The sequence below is a fragment of the Hetaerina americana genome, unplaced genomic scaffold (genome assembly GCF_022747635.1).
Source record: "Hetaerina americana unplaced genomic scaffold, ioHetAmer1.1.p SCAF_1, whole genome shotgun sequence".
Classification (NCBI taxonomy): Eukaryota; Metazoa; Arthropoda; class Insecta; order Odonata; family Calopterygidae; genus Hetaerina; species Hetaerina americana.
In genome coordinates this window covers 12747066-12768365 of record NW_027286069.1, presented here as the reverse complement: position 1 = coordinate 12768365, position 21300 = coordinate 12747066, and the positions used below count along the sequence as shown (strand labels likewise).

At 35.5% G+C, this 21300-nt stretch overlaps 2 protein-coding genes across 2 annotated transcripts; one reads left to right on the top strand and one right to left on the bottom strand.

Annotated features, from left to right (window-relative positions):
• Positions 1–1269: 1269 nt before the first annotated feature.
• On the top strand, positions 1270–8463 carry LOC139696684 (trypsin-1-like). Its single transcript, XM_071595519.1, has 4 exons — positions 1270–1316; positions 2892–3024; positions 4869–5012; positions 8317–8463. The coding sequence occupies exons 1-4, from the start codon at positions 1270–1272 to the stop codon at positions 8461–8463; spliced, it is 471 nt and encodes a 156-aa protein (XP_071451620.1).
• A 3275-nt stretch (positions 8464–11738) lies between these two features.
• On the bottom strand, positions 11739–16687 carry LOC139696677 (trypsin-1-like). Its single transcript, XM_071595506.1, has 6 exons — positions 16669–16687; positions 16090–16172; positions 15556–15644; positions 14963–15098; positions 13808–13942; positions 11739–11885 (listed from the first exon to the last, which is right to left on the bottom strand). Exons 1-6 carry the CDS (start codon positions 16685–16687, stop codon positions 11739–11741), a joined length of 609 nt encoding a protein of 202 aa, XP_071451607.1.
• Positions 16688–21300: the final 4613 nt, after the last annotated feature.

Below are 21300 nucleotides of genomic sequence, written 5' to 3'. Positions count from 1 at the left end.
GAAAGAGAAATTAAAATTAAAAAACTGACAAAAAATGATTGGTTTTGGATTCAAGATTGAATGCAATGAATTCACGAATATTATAAATGCAAGATTAGAATATCCATGAATACATAGTTGGTTCAACTTTGTGATTAAGATTTGTTCACATTGGATGTCCATGGTTTTAAATATAAAATTTATGAAAGATTTTGAGAGTATTTTTATCCCTTTTGCCCTGTGATGATTCCTTCATTTTGAAATCTTGCAGCGGTTAATAATTTGCTGGTATTTTTTATTTCACCAAATAATTCACCTGTTATTGTGCCATAATTCTGTTTTTCACTTTATCACTCTGATCTTTTATTGTTTTTACGAAATATGGCCTATTTATTAATAATAATAATAATATTATAAGGTTTCACTCATTCCTGTTAAATGAAATACAAAGTAGGCATATTATTGTCTTGCCAAAGATAATAATTCTTGGCAAGCAATGATAAAGCGAAAATAAATCGGTCAAGATAAGGGTATCTGAAGATATAAGAAGATTAGCTTCATTTTTAAGATTACCAAGTGATCTCACTGCATAGGCACGTCAAAATTTTCTATCTTAGAAGATGATTATAATGATGATTATTGGCTGACAAAATTTTTAAAATGCAGCTTTTTCTGATTGCTGTTTCCCTTTTGGAGTTTTCTACAGGTAATTTTTTAACTGAAGAAATATATTAATTGAAGAAGGCTATTTAGAACTATTTGTTATGGAAAAATTTATAGCATAAAATTGTGGGAAAATATTTTCATATTTCAGCCACATACCTGGATGCTGGAAGACTTCAGTATAAAAATGAAATAGTAATGACTATTAAAACACCCATTAATATGTTTGAGTACCAAGTAAGTAGTGCATAAGAGCTAAATGATGCATGTATAATTTTTATCATATGCTTCATTGTAAAAAAACACAGTTTTCAAGTATGTTAATGGTTGTTAAATTCCTTCAAAATAATTCTATCGAAAAATTGGACCCCCATTAGCTGCTTTCTTGATGTCTTTATTTGCTTAATTCTGGAAGTTCATATGAAGAGAAAACATTCTATGGTAATGTTGCCGATAGATTTTGTTTTTATAGGCTACTTTTAATTTGATATTAATTAGTTATTTGATTTACAATTGGGTAGATTGATACCTATGTACCTACAATCAAAGAAATGTAATAAATTTGAAGCATTTGATTTCCAACAGCTGTCTCTTTATAATGGAGATGTTTTCATATGTGGGGCGACAATGGTAAGCTCTGAATGGGCTATTACAACAGCTCATTGTGCACAGGTGTAAGTACGTTTTTCTAAAAATATTTAAATTTATTTTATTTTTCTCCACATTATTTCTATTTTTCATTATTTTAAATTACTAGTTTCAAACCTTTGAAAAAATATCAACTAAAAGCTTTGCTTGTATATACTCATTCAATTTTTTTCTTAAAGTTATCATGCTAAGTATGGATTACTTAAAAAAGAATCATTGAGTTTTTTCAGTATCATGAAAAATTTATCCTAGGCATATATTTACCAACTGAAATGGCTTTTGAAAACTTACACTAATTGCTGAATGCATAATGATGAATGCTGGCAAGGTTAGTCAGGTGGGTGAGTTGACCACCTATTAAACCCAATGTTGTATGTTGAAGTCCTGTTTGGGCATAGAATCATTTTATTTCTGGTAATTCAATTCTTGGGACACATGATGTTGAGAACACGCGAATGATTTATCAGAGTCCCAGGAGGAAACAGGTCAACAGATAATTTAAAAATTTCAGAGAAGGGGAAAAAATTGTGATCCCTCTGAGCCCATTACATAATCAATTACCCCCAGTGCATTCATAAGGTTTACAAATATGATTCATCCACGAACATTTGTGTGCTGATGTGAATTCTTCAGAAAATTATTTCACCTTAATCACTAAATATATTTTAAGCCTCAATAATAATTTAATCCCAGCCATATGCTTGCATTAATTGATTCACAGTTTATGGCTCCAGTTATTTTTACTTTTCTACTAAGCAAAAGAGAAATTTAAAAATAAAGAAATAATTCCCTCATAAGTTTTGAACCTTAGTCTGACTATGATTTTGGTGAAATCCAGCAACCTCAGACCTCAAAACTCATAAAAATTTAGAAATAGAGGAATACAGATCGCAGCCTTGCATGTAGGATGCAATTTAATGGATTGAGGTTCATATTTTTAAGTTCCAAATTCTATCAAAACTGTATTTTGTATTCTCTCCAATTAAAGTAAGCAGGCAGCTACCTAAAACATATATTAGACATTTCATAGAATATACTTTTGTTAGTTTTCTATGTGACATGATGTGTTCACTGGTGGATGCAGATCTAGAGTCCCACTTTACTGTCCTCAAGTTATAAGGGCTTGGATGATAATTATTCTCCCTGGAAATTTGGAGTATGAGGGAGGTTGACTGGTAACATAAACTCCTATTCACTCTCATTCGTCCATAGAAGTTCTGAAAAATGTCAAAAAAATTGTATACAGTTACCAAAAATAAGTGAGAATGGTGATCAAACACTCTCTTTGCTCAGAAATTAGAAACTTCATTGCACATCGCATTACTGGTCATTTTACTTGTATTCCCATCTAACCTGTCTATTTTTAACAAAGTAGCTTCATCATATTTTCTGTATATCTCTGATTTCAACATCAATTTTGCCGTTACACACATGAACCTGCTTTGTTCCCAAGTGCTCACCCTCTGAATTGTAAATAGCCAACTTTTCCTTGGAATTAATTATTTTATTCCCTTAAATTACCAATCAATGGTGACTTACATGATGTTCGTGATTCTCTAACCCCTATCATATTAATCAGAATTTCCTGTATTGAAACATAGGAAGAAGAAATCAGATCTGAGCCTAAGGGTTGGAAAATCAGCAGATGAAGTTGTCAGTTTTCCAATAACCACCATTGTTACCCATCCTAATTTTGATGAACACACTCTTGACTTTGACTATGCACTACTGAAGGTGAGTTGTTGTTTTTTGAGGAACTGTTTCAATTTTAACTCCTTGATCATTAATAATTAGTACCATTTCTAGTCCTCCTTTGTAGCCACATGGTTATTTTTGCAATGAGATTCCTTTAAATAAGGGCATTGGAAATGTTTTTAGTGCAAGTTTTGCAGAAATGTTTTGAAAGAAACCTAGTTATAAATGATGTTGTGACACCAGTACTTATACATCACAATGGGAAGAGTTACCCCTGCAAGCAATATTGTTGTTAGGGCCCACAATGTTACACCCATGCTAACATGTCATGCAAAGTTCCCACAACACAATGCATTGCATTGAAACATCTGAAAATTATTTGCCTTTGCAGGATATTGGTATGCACAAGCTGTTATGAACGTTTTTTTAACACTAATAGTGTTAAAAGTAGCGGTAGGTATTTGAAAAGATGGATTAACAGAATCTCTTCACATTTCCATCTCTTGATGCAAAATTTCATGTGCTATGGTGGAGTTATCCTTAAGGCTGGCAGAAAATGACCCAAATTTAATTTATTCTTGCCTAAGGATGCTTGTAACATGCTAGGGATGCATTTGAGCTCTCCTTTTTAAAACATCAAAGCACTTTGCTGTCAATGGAAGTTACTTCAACTTCCATCTCACCACATGGACTTTAAGTGATAATATTTTCTCTCACTCAGAGATTTAACTTACCTGGATTTCACAAACAATAATGACTTCACTTCGGTAATATTTTTCTACAAGCATTTGCAATTTTAGTTGCTATATCAGAAGGTCTGAAAACAATTTTAGTGCGGTTAAATCTAGAAAATTACATTGAACAAAATATACCTGTGTCAAAGACTCATATGATGTGTATACCTCATGGGATTGTACAGTCCCTGAAAGTATTCATTCATTATCAGGGTTAGTTTGCACCATGGCTGATTGTCTGATAGATAGCTGAAGATAGAGAAATGTTGATTTCAGTTCTTTGTTGGCTGACAAAGTACTGGAAACTACATTTCTTTATATTTGCAGCTGTCATGTGGTTGGGGCTGAATTCAGTTTAAAGTTGAATCTATTTTATTTCTGGCTATGACTGCACTAAAAAGTACAGCTTTCCTTCTTGCAAAATATAATTGTGTGATTGGAATGTAAGAGAGGATTTATGGAGGTTATTTGAGAGCTGCTTTATTTTGGTGGAAATTTTGCATACTGATTGCACAATGCTACATTATAATGTTACTGTTGGAGGTTAGGATAAAATTGTTACAATGTTCACATTAGTTATTAACCATGTGCACCTGTATACAATGTTGCTATAATTTTCTCAGATAATTGGGGAGTGGGTTAAAACCATGATGCTTCATTAGCCACATGGAAGGATAAACAAAAATGTGAACTCCTCGGTGCCATTCATTAAGAACAGACAAATAAATGTATATGTTTTCTCTGCCTTTCCTCTTATCATAAAATCTAATCCACCATGAAATTAAAAACTCTTTCCCTAATATTACAAACACTTTTTCAGGCTAAATGGCCCTTCAAAACAATGAATGGGGTGGATTTAACCCCAGTAGCTTTGCCCAAAGTTCATGAAAAAGTGCATCCTAATATGCATGCTAATGTATCCGGATGGGGCACGACCAAGGTAACTTAAATTATTCAGTATTTTATGATAAAAACTCTGTAAGAGGGAATATGAAGTAAGCCATCTTCATGACTCTGTTTACTTATTAAATGATTTACAGGTTATGAGTATAGTGTACTTCCCAGATGTCTGTTTCTTTTTATTAACTACTCAATAAAAATAAACATGAACATAAACTATGCTAAAAATAATCCCTTTCTCCAAAATAGGATGGAGAGGAGAAAGAATCAATGGATTTTAAATATGCTAATGTTACTATTTACTCTATTAAAATGTGTAAGACACATCACAAAGGATTAACAAAGCGCATGATATGTGCTGGTGATTCTGAACACCCTGAGAACTCCTGTCAGGCAAGTGAAACTGTTTATTTTCCCACTATCCAGTGTAATTCGGCCCCCTATTTAGTTTTCATTATTGTTTCAGCTTTACATTTATTAGAGTTTTTAAAAACTTTTCAAATTTGGTGGATAGGAGGAATGAATTAAAACATGTAATGAGGGTAGAAAAAACTTGCAGTTTGGAGATTGGAAAGTATCTGATTGTTACTTTGAAGTTCCCCAGGCATCTTTTCTAAATTATTCCTGGAAAAGGTAATATTTTGTGAAATTATGTTCTGATTCCTTATTTATTGGACGGAAATAGTCTAAATGTTGATTAATAATGTAAATTATTATTGGAGTTTGTTTGATAACTAATTACTGTCATAAGAAGAATATAATATAATTAGTATAACATGACAAAGAGTTGCTGTGACAAGTGAAAATTTCAGAAAAATGAAGTACCAGTTCATATATAATTGGGACAAGTACTCCATGATTGCTTCAACTAGAACTTGTATGTAGATGACCTTGTATATTTTATTAGAAGTTATTTTAAATCATGCCGGGAAATTGATATGTAACTATAAGAATCAAGAGACTCAGTCTGTGCTGAAGTTATTTCATATGCTACATCTTCTGAATGTGTGGAACCATTTGAACTGGTGATATCTGAGATATGTTTCCAAACTTCTCTGGAGAGCTTTCTCAAAGTAGGTAATTGTTTTATCTTCACTTCTGTAGTAAAAATTATGAAGTAAACATTTGCCTGATCAAATAAACCATATTTGGAGCTTTTCTTACTTCGACATCGCTCAGTCATATGCATTTATGATAAATACTTAAGAAATTTTAGCATGGGGAAAGAAAGTTGACTCATTATTATATAAGTATTTCAGGTATTCCTAATCAAGCAAGTCAATAAGTTAAGATACAGTTTTCCAAGTTAAATCCATTTTAGCATTGAAATCCTAAGGCTACTTCAGCATATTGTATCCTCAATGTGATTATTAAACTCTTTACGGAAGCCAATATTAACTCTTTAAACTTATGAAGTACTGACATCATCAAGAAGAGAGTTTGAGTCAGATACGCATATTTTGGCTACAATGTAGCCCTCCTCAGCGAACTGAAGGAAAAAAAGGACTTACAACAAAAGGTTGTATGCACACTCTTGTCTTGTCCAGTTTTTTTGCTAACTTTGCTCAATTTGAGTAATTTTCTCCCAGTAGTGAGGCCCTTTTTGAATGTGTGAGTGATTGTTTTTCTGAGTGATTGTGAGTGTGTCAGCTCTGTATTTTTTTGTGGCTTGGAATCTATTCCCATAAACAGTTACAGATAGTGTATTTCTGTTCATAAACCCAGGTATCCTTAATGGAGTTCCTTTAACCCTTTGATGATCTCAATTGGGTTTCAGTGTTTGGGTCTGTAGTTGGTTACTGGCAAGGAAGTAACATTCCCACAAATCTGGTTGAGAGGTTGTGGTTGGTCACTGTCATGGAATTTCTTTCCCCACAAACCATCACAATAAAATTTTGTTTTCATTGGGGGATGAGTGATGCTCACTTATTATGGCTGTTATAGCTTTTTTATTATTTTATTAAGTCATGAGGGTTTGTTCAATTTCATTTGTATTCAGTCAACCTGTGAGGGTGAGTGATATTAAATCGTATTCTCTGATAAGGAAATGTTCATGGGGAGAGTTTTGGTAAATCTATCTCAATATACTCACATATATATATATATATATACTACCTTGACCAAAAAGTTCCCGGAATAACCACCGTGTGGCGCTCCCATCGTTCCGATTTGAGTTCTGTTTTTTTTGTTAAATTGGTACATCTGTTGTTGATATTCCCTTTAAATCTTAGTGTCATAACTTGACATTTGCAAAAGTTACGTAGCCAAGAGTACATCTATCTCTGTGTGTGTTGGCGATTTTTTACAATTGCAGAAATGGATTTAAATTTGCAACAACGAACTTGTATTAAATTTTGCGTAAAAAACGGATTTAGTGGCGCACGGACGTTGGAAATGTTGGAAAAGTGTTTCGGCAACGATTCTCTAAAAAAAACGGTCGTTTACCAGTGGCACGAGCGGTTCAGAAGTGGTCGTGAGTCAATCGAAGATGATGAACGCAGTGGCAGACCATCGACATCGAAAGTCGGTGAAAAAATTGATAAAGTAAAAGAAATGTTGGTCAATAACCGCAAATTAACCATCAGAGAAATAGCGGAGGACTTGAACATTGCCTATGGATCCGCCCAAGACATTGTGGTTAATGATTTGGGTTTCCGTCGTGTAGCAGCAAAGTTGGTTCCAAAAGACCTCAATTTCATGCAAAAAAGAGACCGTGTTGACGTCGCAAAAGACATGATTTGCGAGGCTGAATCCGATCCCACATTCATCAAAAGGATCATTACTGGAGACGAGACGTGGGTTTATGAGTACGACACGCAATCCAGACATCAGGCAAGTGAATGGCGTTCACCAAATGAGCCGAGACCAAAAAAACCACGTCGTTTTCAGTCAAAAAAGAAGGCAATGCTGACGGTTTTCATGGATTACAACGGTGTAGTGCATCATGAATTTTTGCCAGAAGGCCAGACAGTAAACAAAGAGTATTATTTGGGCGTTATGAGACGTTTGCGTGAAGCAATTCGCCGAAAGAGACCAGAAATGTGGGCAGAAAACTCGTGGATTTTGCACCATGATAACGCACCGTCGCACAGTGCTATCATTATTCGTAATTTTTTGACGAAAAATGCAACAAATACCATCCAACAGCCACCGAATTCACCTGATTTGGCTCCCTGTGACTTCTTTCTGTTCAATCGAGTTAAAAAACCATTACGGGGAACGCGTTTTAGCAGCCGAGAGGAAGTAATGGAAAAATCGCAGGAAGCACTGATGGACATACCGAAAACCGAATATAAAAAATGTTTCGAGGATTGGATCAAGCGCTGGCATAAGTGTGTTGCAGTCGATGGGGATTACTTTGAAGGGGACAATATAGATTTAGATGAATAAACTTGTATTTTTAATTTTCTGAATAAATTCCGGGAAATTTTTGATCAAGGTAGTATATATAATATAAGCCATAAAAATTAAATGATTGTTTTTCATTGGCTATTTTAATTTAAGTTTTACTCTGCATACGAATGGAAAAGAATCATAATTTTATTCATTTGACTTTCTGTTGTATCATAAGCTGTCGCATGCCTTTCTTTTTTAAAATTTTTCATTTGCCCTGCAGATTTTCTGTAGTCACACATGACATTTATACATGCATTTGTGTACCTTGATTGCATAAATGTAAACATACTTCTCATTACAGGGTGACACTGGAGGACCTCTTGTTTCCAGGGGAAAGCTTGTGGGAATGGTATCATGGGGCCAACATTGCTTTGACTCAAATAAACCTGTAGTATATGCTGCTATTAATCCAATCCGTAAATGGATAAGAAAACATATGGGAATATAACTACTATTCAAGAGTTAACTCTAATGGTAATACCAAGGTTTTCATTGGCAGCCAAGAACTGCAGGCAATCTGTGATAAAGTTGTGATTTTTCCCTATAAAAGGTGGATGTTTGTATAAAAGTATACACATTCCTATCTACAAATTCTAGCACAATATTAGATGAATTGCTTACTTTGATCCTTATGGCACTTCCTACTTGTGCTAAATTAAAATGGATCTATTGTAACTGCTGATATGGCCTTGAATTGCAACTACTATTGAACAATCAAAAGCAATCTCTGGAATTTCCTGTACCTAATTCTTGCTTATTTTATCTCAAACAAACAGGCAATCAAAATTTTAATCTGGAGTATTTTGACTCTGAAATAATGAATGCTCAGACAAAATATTTTGTTATATTAAGTTAATATTTACAAAAGTTTATCCTATTACATTAATGTACAAGATTTACATGTGAAAGTTTTATAATATCTATCAATGAAAGAGTAAAAGTGTGAAATGTTTTAAAGAGAAATTATTGTGTGTTCATATTCCTTTTTTCTCTCAATATCATTGTGCATGCATGAACATATATTAATACATATATATATATATATATATATATATATATATATATATATATATATATATATATATATATATATATATATATATATATATATATTTCCATCGGTATGTGTGTAAACTTTGAAATACTTGAAAATGAAGGCTCTTTAGCATTTACTGAAAAACTTGGATGAAAATCTTATCACAACTCAGAAACACAAAGAAAAGGCAAGTATACATTTGATGTTTTTACAGTTAGGCCGCCATCTTTACAGGGTTCGTCCGGAAAATAAGTGTACTGAGCTCGGGGAAAAAAATTATTACACTTTTACATATCTTAAGCTAATATTCCTCAAAATAGGACCCTTGTGAGTCGATACACTTGTTCCAGCGGCGTTCCCATTCCTGGAACGCTCCCGCGAAGGCATCATCGGGAACCTCTCGAAGACTCGTCGTCGACCTCTTCTCTGCCCTCCACGAACATCTTGTGCCACCGAAAGATCATGTTTCTGGACATGGCTGACTCCTCGTAAGCCTGGTTAATCATACCAACAGTTTCGGTAGACGATTTCCCAAGCTTTACCGCAAATTTGATGGAATAACGCTGCTTCGGCATCGCGTTCCGTGACGTGGGTCGAGCGTGGAGGTTCGCGTTAACAGAGCTCCTCACTACACCACAGCTCAGAGCCGACTGCCTTTTTCAGCGTCGCTTGCCAACATACCCTCCTCCAATCGCAGCCCGTCAGAGCGGTGCTGGGCGCGCCTGGAGCGGCGCGCCCAGCCCAGGAGTCAGTACACTTATTTTCCGGACGAACCCTCTAGAATGCTATTCTGAATCTGTTAATTTATATTCTGTAACTTATGTGACTAAAATATTTATCCTCACTTTTTATTGATTGGCTTTCAAAGAAGCTTTAACCAGAGCGAAAACAAAGGAGTAATAGGAAGCTGTTGAAAAAATAACATGAAGTAAAATAGAATAATGTTGGGAACATCATTACAAAGCAAACTGAAAGTCACAAATGAAACAAATAGGGAAAGGGGGTGAAAAAATCATAAAATTCAGAATAGATTAATAGGAAAGTAGACGAGAGAAGGAAATGGAAATGTGTGAACACAGAATTAGGTGGAAAGATTTACAAAGAGATAGATAACAAAGGGAGGTGGGAAACTAATAGGGCTAAAGAAGCTTGATGGAAGATGTAGTGCGGGCATGCGTAGAAGTTACTGACAGCCATTGAAATGGGTGAACTGTATAGTAAAGCGACAGCACTGTCAGGAAATAATAAGGGTAGATTCATGCACACTATTAAGGTAAGAAAGGACAATTATGAATCCAGTCAGAAGAGATAAAGAAATTATAGAGTTGCACTTAATGCCATAGCTATAATGAGGTCACTTGTAGAAATAAATGTAGACTGCAATCAGACTGTGGTGTCTTTTTGCTTCGCAGGCTTCAAGAAGACGTAGGGTGGAGTGAATATAAGAATTGAATGTTTAATAGAGAATAGGAGTAGATTGATCATTCATTCCTTTTACTAGGCTTTTGCCAGGGAAGCAGGAAATAAAAAGGGGAAGAATAGAATGCAATTTTCGTAAATGGCTCGTTTATTTTAATGAAATTTTATGTATTTCATGTCGTAATATAAAGGATGGTTGACTTTTCTAAATATTGTAATTTAACCTTGACTAAAGAGGAACCAGCAGAGAAATGACTAATATTGGGAGAATTATTTTGTCCATCCTTCATGATCCAACTGAATACCGTGAGTATACCTTTTAGGCACTTTGGAATTCACTTCTCACAGAATGCCTATTGACTTAGATTTCTTTTCCTGCCTTATCGCCTGTCCTTGACCAGTAAATGTCAGGGATTAGAGGAGATTGAAGCTTGAGAAAAATATTGTACGGTGCCTATGGATGAACCGCCCCGTTTATTCGGTGTAGCATTATTTAAAATCGTGCAATCCTGGACGTCGGTGGGTCTTTGGTGGGCAAAGGTAGGTACAAATGTGGGCCTGTATCTTTGAAAGATCGACATTTCGGGAAGTCATATTCACTGGCTTTGTTCATAGTTATTTTGCACCATGAACGTGGCAGTTTCCTTGTCCCCATCAACCCCGATCTAATTATCAACATGGACATTTCCTCGCCCTAAACGGAGTTCTTCTTCTGCCGCTCCCCCACCTCGGATACAACTTATTCTGGATCATCTCTCTCCTCTTCAATTCTGTGCCCGATGCATTTCGCTTTCAAGTAGTCGGCCACCCTTATTAGGATTCTATAAATTAGCAAAGTAACGGTAGTAGTACCCCTCGCGTGTGCCAAGTGCGCTTTGCTCCTGTGGTATTCCATTTTGCCTGGTAAATACATAAAACATTTCTAATTTAAAGGCCCAAAGATTTCTAATAATCGCATTGGCCACTTTATTATTTATGTCAGTAATCGATTTTAATAAATAAAAGTTCGAAGGACGTGAAGTTTTAGCAAATTTTTTCTATGGCTCCCATGCCAAAAATCATTGCCTACCATTCATAAAATTATTTATGTGCAAATAACTGCTTTATCTGCTTTATGACTGCTTTTATCAAATATTGAAAATAAAAATTACAAATATGTTCGCCGAAATTCAGGAAATTCACAAGTAAGAAAATACATTAATAGTTAATATAATTTATTTTTCGATTAATTACGTACAAAAGAATGAGATTATTATGTTAAGAGATTCCTAGACTCCTGAGTTTTCTGAGATCCAGTCGCGGAGAGCTGACACTCTTGAGTACACGCCAGGAAAGCCAGGAGAAGCACAGCCATATCCATAGGAAACAATCCCAACCAGCTTCCCATTTTGCACCAGAGGCCCACCGGAATCTCCCTGAAAAATAAACAAAATCATATGATTTTCAGCTATTTCTTTCACTTAATCCTTTATGATTAGTCATCGTACGGATGATACAGTTTTATGATACACGCAAGGCTGATAGCTTCTTAAAATTAGTAATGAAATAGCCATAAAATGTATTTAAAACAAAATGAAAGCGGTAATGCTAGATACGATTGTTTCATATTTAACAGTATTAAAATATTTACGCCTCAGTATTCAATAATTGATTTCAAATGTTATTATTTCAATATTTAATCGTAAATAAAACATAAAAATGAAATTAATCAACTCATATTGAATATTTATTTACAATTCAATATTCATTTCATTTCGAGCGCCTACATAGATATCCTTCAAGTCATTCCAAAGAGAAGTAAAAGTACTTAGGCATGGTTGTAGTTGAAAGTAGACTTCGTTTTTATTTAATGTAGAGCACGATTTATCCCGATCCGATTGCTCAATCTTAAAATAACGCTATCCCCATTTTTATAGTTTCCAAAAAACGTACTTTCTTAACGCCACTTTTACAAGCTTATAATGAAAACCAGTAATGAGTGGGTGAGGTTAGGATGTATAGGAATTGGGGGGAAATACGGGGGAAAAATATATCAATTGATAAAGAAAGGAATAAGGATGGATGGAAATGCTGCGTATAAGAACTGCATGATAAAGATATTAGCACAATAAGTTTTGAAAGTAAGAGAGGATATAAGGTAGTTGAGGAAAGATAACCGTAATTGAGTTAAATATAAAGGGGGCGTCAAAGGAAAGGAAAATGCACAGGGAGGTGGGGTTATATGCCATGTATGCATGGCTAATTAAGGGTCTAATGAAACATGGAAATAAAAGATTTTACATGCACATTTATGGGAGAGATTTTGACCTGAGGACTTCGTTTGGTGGATATTAATTCCATTTCATTCCAGAAAAGAGAAAAGCAGCAGCATGTGAGGAATATAGGAGCAGACAAGATACCGTTGTTTTATTTCTTTTTTTAGTACCCTGTGAGCCACCAATAGGATGTGGTAGGGGAGGGGGGCCTACACACACTAAACTAGATAGTCAGCGTCGGGATTTGACTACAATGTTGATTTGGGCTGGAGAAGACCTAAGTCAGGATAAGAGTAGAACAGAAGCTTGCGAGTTATGTGTGTTGAGGAGAATTGAAAAAGTGAAATGGGCTAAAAGAAAAACACACATAAAAGTTCAAGTATGGTAAGAGTGGAGAGAGGGTTTTCGCAAGAAGTTCTAGTGAAGGCACGAGAAATGGTTTTAATGGCTGGCTATGTAACGCTGTAGGCTGATGGGTGGAAGAATGTTGGGCAAACGAGATAGCAAGAGGAAACAAAGGATAGAGTGACCACTTAAGACGCAATGAAGGTCGGTATTGGAGATGAAGGTTTATTCATTGCAATGCAGGGTGGTAGATATATTTTTCGGCTTAGAAGCGTAACAGTGATTTAGTTAATGGATTCATCCATAACTCCTACCGTGATCTGTAGACTACTCTGAATGATAAAAATTATGTTTTGTCTGAGGTAAAATTAAAAAAGGTCTTAGTTCTGGAAAAGAGTGTACATAAATTACGTCTATATAAACATGCATCAGAGTAATGCAATGTGACAATCGCTTACAAAAGTTGAAGTTTGGTGTCTGAAAAATGTAATTAATCTTTATTAGGCCAATATTGAGACTCTATTGAAGTCTATTATTCCACCTAATCCCTAAACATGACATTGAAGAAAATTAAAAACACCCAAGTTCTGGGTGGAGGAAAATCCACCAAGGCGGGAATGGAATCCGCGACCTCTGGGTTGGCAGGTGAGAATTTTACCCCGCCGCCACCAGGGTCATCTCATCCAGTGATAGATCGTTCCTCGTACAGAGATTAAAAAAAATCCTCATTACATTACCTGACAGGAATCTTCCCATTCTGATCCGGCACAGAGCATTCTGTCAGTTAAATCACTGTACACGCCACTGCAGGTGACTTCATCGACTACAGGCACATTTACGTGGAGAAGTTCAGACGAGCCTTGTCCTCCGGACTAGTTACATTTTTGAATGGAAAGTACAAAGCAAATTATTTTTCAATCGGATGACATCCAAACCGTTATAAATTTAAGATTCAAGAGGTTTTGTTCAGTGTTCTTATTTTTTTTACGACTCACAGATGTCGTTCCCCAACCAGACACATCGGCTACCGTTCCAGGGATTACACGTTCTTCCGGAGAAGGCAAGGGAATTGGCTGAATGGTAGCGTCAAACATGAACGGAGTCGCTACCTGCAGTTTTCCGAAGAGAGATTAGAAGAAAAATGAACTAGGAAAAACAGATAAAGGGTGAGCATTTTCATTTAAATATATGATTTTTAACAAATTTTATATCAAGTAAATACTGATGACAAAGATACAAATAAAAAATAATTAATTCAAATCATTTTACTACAATTATAACAAAATAATCACATGTGGGTCAAATAATCTTTTGTTCCTTACATAAGCTCATAATAAATTGACCCTTTAATTCAAAAAGTATGACTACTGTAAGTTTAAGACACTAAAAATATACCTAGGAATGTTGAATTCATACAAATCCAACCTGATTTTCAATTCGATCAATTATCATAGTTATAAAAAGGTAGTAGAGGGTTTTTCTCACTTAAGACTGCATTCAAATTCTTCCGAAAATCTTCGATGCTAAATAATTTAAGGACAATTATATTAAGTCATCATTCTTTGCAGAAAATATTTCAATTTCGAATTTTCGAATTTTTCACTGGTGTTGGTGAAAGTGTAGATCATAGCTCTCCTTAGAAAATATTATAAAAATACTAGTTAAATGCCCCTTCTAATCAATACAGAATTAGTAACAAAATTTAAGGATAACAAGGAGGAATTGTTTCATTGATTGTTTCACATATGAGGGAGCATGAAGGTCTCATCAAGCATCACTATACCCCCTCGTGATGCATTGGTAAAAGCGCGCCTGTGTAACAAATTCAAACTTTCAACTGCACCCATCTGTGCCCTTTATGTCACGTTAAAAATATATTTATCCGCTGTTACCTCTAAGAGAGAGATGTCGTAATCCAACTTGTACCCAAAACCGGGATTTTGAATTATCCTGGCTACGTCATGGACGACGCCTCCTCTGTTTTTGTACACACTTCCAGCCTTCAAAGAAATTTCCCATGAGGATAATCTGTGAAAAAAGAGAATCGGTTTTCTTGTAAACAACTGACAAATCTATATTGCAATGGCTTTGTAAATGCTAAAGTTAAGGGTTTGGTGAAAAATTGAAAGGTTTTTTCCTCAAACTCATGTAAAAGCGTCTTTTATTTTTGGAAAAAAAATATTTAGCGAACTCATTTTTCAAATATTAAATAGCTTTTATGAAATAGAGCCGCAGACGGAGAATCAATTAACATGGTCAGAATATTTCAATGACGTGATAGTAGTTAACATCCATCGGGGTAGCACTGTATCACCTCAATGCATGGGGTCAAATAATGGCATGATACTAATACTGAAAAATACCTTCAAGGGACTTAACCTTTCACTCCTTAATTGTCCTGAGGAAAATACCTGGGTTAAAAATAACGAATAAAATTAGTTAGCTTAAGGTTAAAAATATTTACTGATTAGAATTGTTTACCCACCCGTCGGTGCAATGAGCTGCGGTCACTGCATAATTGGCGCTGATAATGGATGCTCCGCAAATATGACGCCCATTGCAGCGCAGAGAGAGCTGAAAATTGGAGAAATTGGCAATGAAAAATATAAAAGCGAAAATATGAAATCCAATTTCGAAAGCGTAATACTTTCCCTTATTTAATTTTTAATATCTTGACTAAGAACTGAGGAAACTGCTATTTCCCTACGAAATTTATTTAATCAAAAAGAGAGTCGAAATAATTTATTTAAAATTTTGGCTATTTAATCTCCACATCATCACGTTTGAAAGCCCTTATTGATAAAGGGAGACCGAAACAAACACTTTATTCCATAACTAATTGCGTAAATGGTAAACTTAATGGTATAAAAACATTTTTCCACGAAAAACGATCAAGCAATTTCAGCCAATTTGGTGGGACAATGTGGTGCACTAAAATTAAATAAGTCGAAGAAAATATGATGAACGAGGAAAAGAATTACATGACTGAATTTTAAAAATTAATATTTGACGGACTTACCTGGTACGGATAGGACTCAATGGGGGCGTAGGATCCACCCACGATCTTTCCATCGGGAAGAGAGCGCTGGATCCTCGGGAGTCCTTTTAAAGAAACAAACGTTTAAGGAAGTCGGAGAGATAATGCTGAATCTATAAGGCGAACGAAATAGAAGATGAAGCACGGCCTCACGGAAAAAAAAACTTGGCGGATCTCATTTACAGGACTGTGAAGTCGAACACAGAACTGCGCTTTTGAATACGGCCTTCTGTCATTTTGCCAATGCATGAATGGTGAAAGTGAGCATAAGTTTTTAAGCGAATTAAAATGCATTCACAGGTATAAATGAAAAATTGAGTGAGTTACAGCGCGGATAGTTGTCAAAGTTCGCTGCTCTCCCTTTCTCACGCAGATTGGTTCACGATCGAAGGAAGTTAGTTTATCTTTAAGTAAGTTATTTCTAATTAATTTCTACAAAAAATGGAGCGCATTAAAGGTTGCTCCTTCCCATATGTGAGCGAAACTACGGGTTTCACTGAAACAACGGAAGATTTGATAGTTACAGCTTTCTAAACTTCAAATCTTGTGACCTAGACTCACCCAGGATACACACCACCATGCAGGATAAGATCGTGGAACGCAACATGACTGCTCGGAGGATTGAATGGTGAGAATTCTCTGAGACTCTGGACCATATATAGGAGCGGGGAGATGGAATCCATTTTCAGCATCCCGTTCAAGGGCAAAGATGATTTTCGTGGGAATTTATTGAATAATGCTCTGAAAAAGTTGCCAATGCTACGAATTTCATCCTTCAAACTTGAATATTCTTTCTAAACACCGTATCAGTGCTCGTCTGCCGATGAATCATCCCGAAAAAAATGACCGTGACATCTATACATCTGATAAGACTCCCGGAAATAACTTTGGTGTTGCTCCCATTTTTATGCGTGCAGTTGTCCACTTGAAGCAAATTCCTCCATAGAAATCGGAAGGTAATGCATTATTAGGTTAAATTTGCACGTTGTGCCAAGGGAGATGGAGGTGATTCAATAAACACTTGAAAGTAAATCTCGCTCAAAGATAAGCACATATCGTTCTTAGGTGAGAAATAAAATAAACAATACTTGGAATATTATAGGCTTCATACAACAACTTTCATTCGGAGGTAGTGTTAATTGATGACGCCAAGTTGGAGGCAAATCATTTCCTCTGCAACTTCAGAAAAAAAATATCATTGATGTTCAGGATTATTTCTGAAAAAATTTTCAAATTTAATTTAACCTAAAATAATTTTTGTGTTATGTATTATGCAGAAGGTATTTGAATAGGTATTTGAATTCTGCTACTTGTTTAATTTCCCCAATAATGGTTTTATTGATAAATGCACTATTGCGTCCAAGGTCACAAATTTTGATACTTGGATAGCAGCTAACAAATAGATTACGTAAAATATGTTCTGTTATGAAAATTGATGAATTTATTATTGGCAATCCACCGAAGAAATAATTTTAAAATTAATTGTTCCTTATTGTATTTGCGAATCGATTATTTTTTTTAAATTCATCCATTTTTTAAATTCAACTCTTTCATTTTTTCATTCATTTCAAAAAAATATTTGAAAGTCCGAGCTCTACACTCTATAGAGACCGCTTGGGTGTGTGATTGGGGGTGTTGTTCGTGAAAAAAAGGAGAGAAAATCTACAGCTTGGAGATATATTACTGTGTTAGTATTTCTCTCCGTTTATGTCGTGGTCATGGATTGTGAGAGAGAAAATCGAAATCTTTAATCTCCCTGTTTGGTAATCTCTCTCACTCTCTTTCTTCCTTTCACTGCCTCATCTCACCCCTGTCTTCTGACCTGCCGATGCACGTAGGGTTTGCAGAACTTCCCCGATACTTTGATTTCTCGATATATGCACGTTATTGGATTCGTTTTACACTATCTTTTCCATGACTTCAATTACTCTTAGAATTCAGTATGAAATCAAATGAGGGTACAGGGAAAGGAAATTTTCTCATGACCACGAATGTACAAATTTTACATTACCTTGGAAATTAGTTCGGGGTCAGCATCAAAGCCGATGTTTTGGTCAATAAATAATTATGCGATTTTAATTCTTCATACCTTGTTTTTAATAACTAGCCGTGTTGAATAAATTAACACTTGGCACTTTACAAGATCACCACCCACTGTCTGTTATGAAAAAAATGAATATTTTATATAGCAATCTCGCGCACTCACCAACAAATGACACTAGCTGTTCTCCCCTCACATTACGCTATTGAACCCCCCATCCCCCCTCAATCCTGAGTCGGTCCCCATGGTTCTCAAAGTCACGGGCAAAGTACACTCGAGGTCTACTTCTGGTTTGATATTTAACTATGACACGCAAAATTCATTTAAAGCAATAATGAAAATGTATTTTATGCTAGAGCAATAGATTACATTTATTATTATTGAAACGAGAAAAATATTCTCAGCTAAGTTCACACATGTCTGTTTAAACATTAGTTTATGAGTTTTATACATAAGTTCATAAATTATCATAGATATTATTTCACGTATTCATTTATAAGAAAAATAACTTAATGTATAGCATGAATTATTGAAATTGTTTATACGTTCTAATTACATGGGTTGAACTCGCCAGTATCTCCGAATAAAGAAGGGATGCTATTTCTAAAACTGGCGTTTCCATGAAAATATGATTACGTAACATCTTATAAGGAAAGATTTAGTGTAGGAATCTATTTGGAAGGGTCATATGGTTATCGTGCTTGAAGACAATATTTCTGAAATCCCTTGTGGTATAACGACCGACTCAAAAATACGTTTTTCATTGCGACTTTAAATGAAACCTCTCGTTCTATGGACTCCGCATGCAATTTCCCGAGGTTACCTAAAAATAATCATAGAGTAATTCAGTGTTAAGAGAGTTCAAATCACGTCGTGGAGATTATAGACACCATGGTATTACAATGTGTACCCTCTTGGATTACAATTAAGAGTAAAACAGAATATCATCCCTAATGGAATATGTATTTCCCGACTTCCTCAAGAGAAAGGTATTATTCCTCTGTCTTATCGCCAATCCTAGGATTACGGGGATCGAGATAGTGTAGTGGCTAACGCACTGGTACGTTCTCACGGAGGCCCCGGGCTCGAATCCTGGAGATGGCAGTTATTTTTCAGTGGTATTTGTGGAGAGCACTTTTGGTGGAATAATCTGTCCGCTGGGTGGGACGTTAAACTGCGGATCCCTTGGCGCCTTTCGTTAAGAGTAGGCTAATGCCGACGCCGTGTTTCCCTCCACCCTTCCCGATTTCCCATCCATCCCTAATCACGCATATGACCTTAGGGTCGCCTCCCCTAAAACTACTACTAATTCTAGGATTACCGCGACTGCCTTCCGATTTTCGGCGAATTAGTGGTCACACTGTTGCCATTTAATGTACATTTTGGCAAAAAAAAACTCCAACGCTATAATTTCACCTGAATGTTGTTTTTAGAACACCAGATTTTTATTATTACACACATATATGTATAAAAATATATTTGCACGTACATGAAAACAACTACAGTGCATGCCTATCTACATAATACAATAATGGGCATGTTCGAGTAAAGTTTTACAATTTTGTTTTCTGAAATAAGAATGGAAGAGTAATTACGTCTGGTGTTTTGTGATTATGCACTGTGCGAAGGAAGAATGAGCACTTGAATCTTTCATTGGTGGTGCATTTCTCTCCTATTTTATCCTGATGGTCCAACCCGTCTGTGTAATGCGGTGGCCTTAACAATTCTCTTGGTGTCACTAGTAATCTTGGGTGTTTATTATTAGCCTTTCTTGATCTCTTCATGAATCGAGATAATTCCAATGTAATTCCTCAGTCATAACTGTCACGCTTACTCTTTTCTCTTAGCGTGTTCCAACAAATCTATCGGATTTTCTCTACATTTTTTTTCAATTCCTTAATTTACTCTTTCGCTCATGAATCTCAAATATTTGCCGCGGTAAATTCCAAGCGCGGCCTAACTAGAGCGGCGTAACAACTCTATTTTACTTTTTCAATTAATTTTTCCTTCATCCCGTCTAATTATACCAAGTTTCTTTATGGTTAACCCACTTATTCAACTGCTTTTTTGTGCCTTATGAAAGGTTTGATAAATAGCCAACGTATTTGACATGAATAAACAGCTTAAATCGATCTCATATAATTTTAATTCATGACTTGTTTATTATTTTTTTCATTCTAAAACTTCATTTATGTTTGATAAATTTGCTGATACTTGATTCCAACCCCGATTCCTTACGAGTACACCCCTCCGTCCGATATCTCGTCTAAATTGTTGGAGAGAAGAACGTGATCTACGGATATTCTTATTTCTCTTTGAAATCTGCTGCAAATAATCTTAGGTTACTGCTAACGTGAGACCTTCGTAAACATCAAGATCAGGGTCGTTTATATATATCTAGAAGATTAGGGGGGGGGGGTTCTAGAACACTTCCTTGTGGAATTAATGGAGTAACATCTGCTTCCAACAAACTCAACCAATTGACGACTACTTTTTGCTTGCGGCTAGATAAGAAATCCCCGATCCGAATGATCACTTTCTCATTAATACCAATCTTAGTAGGTGTACTCATTCGTCCTGAGTGACCTTGTCGAAGGTTTTTTGAAATAAAAAATATGTAGCCACGTATCACCTTCTGAAGATTTCAGTACCACGAAAAAAAGACCGAAACATCTTTCGCATGATCTGCTTTTCCTGAACCTTTGCTGACCCCGGTATAGTACTATATGTTCCCACTAATAAGAAATTACATAATATGAATTAAAATGCCATGGTGTCTCATTCAATATTCACATCCGACCTGGTGGTATAGAATACAGGGCCTGTAAGTTGACGTGTTTTCATGGTGGTGAAGTAGACTTGATAGTTAAAAATCAGCGGAAAATGATGTTTTAGTTACATTCTGAAACTAGACTGGAAGAAAATCATAGTCAGTACATATCAATTCATAGATCGGTATGCTATCTATCTCCTTCTCTTATCAGGTGACTCAATTCAAACTTGCTCCTCCATATCTGGAGCAAGACTGATTAGAATGGAGTGAGACGAGGACGTAATCTTTCAGCCTTCATACGCATTTAACCTTCAAAACGAGGAGGCAAGTAATTTGCTTCGAGGCAGCTCAGTTGAAAATTGAGAGAAAATATTTCAAG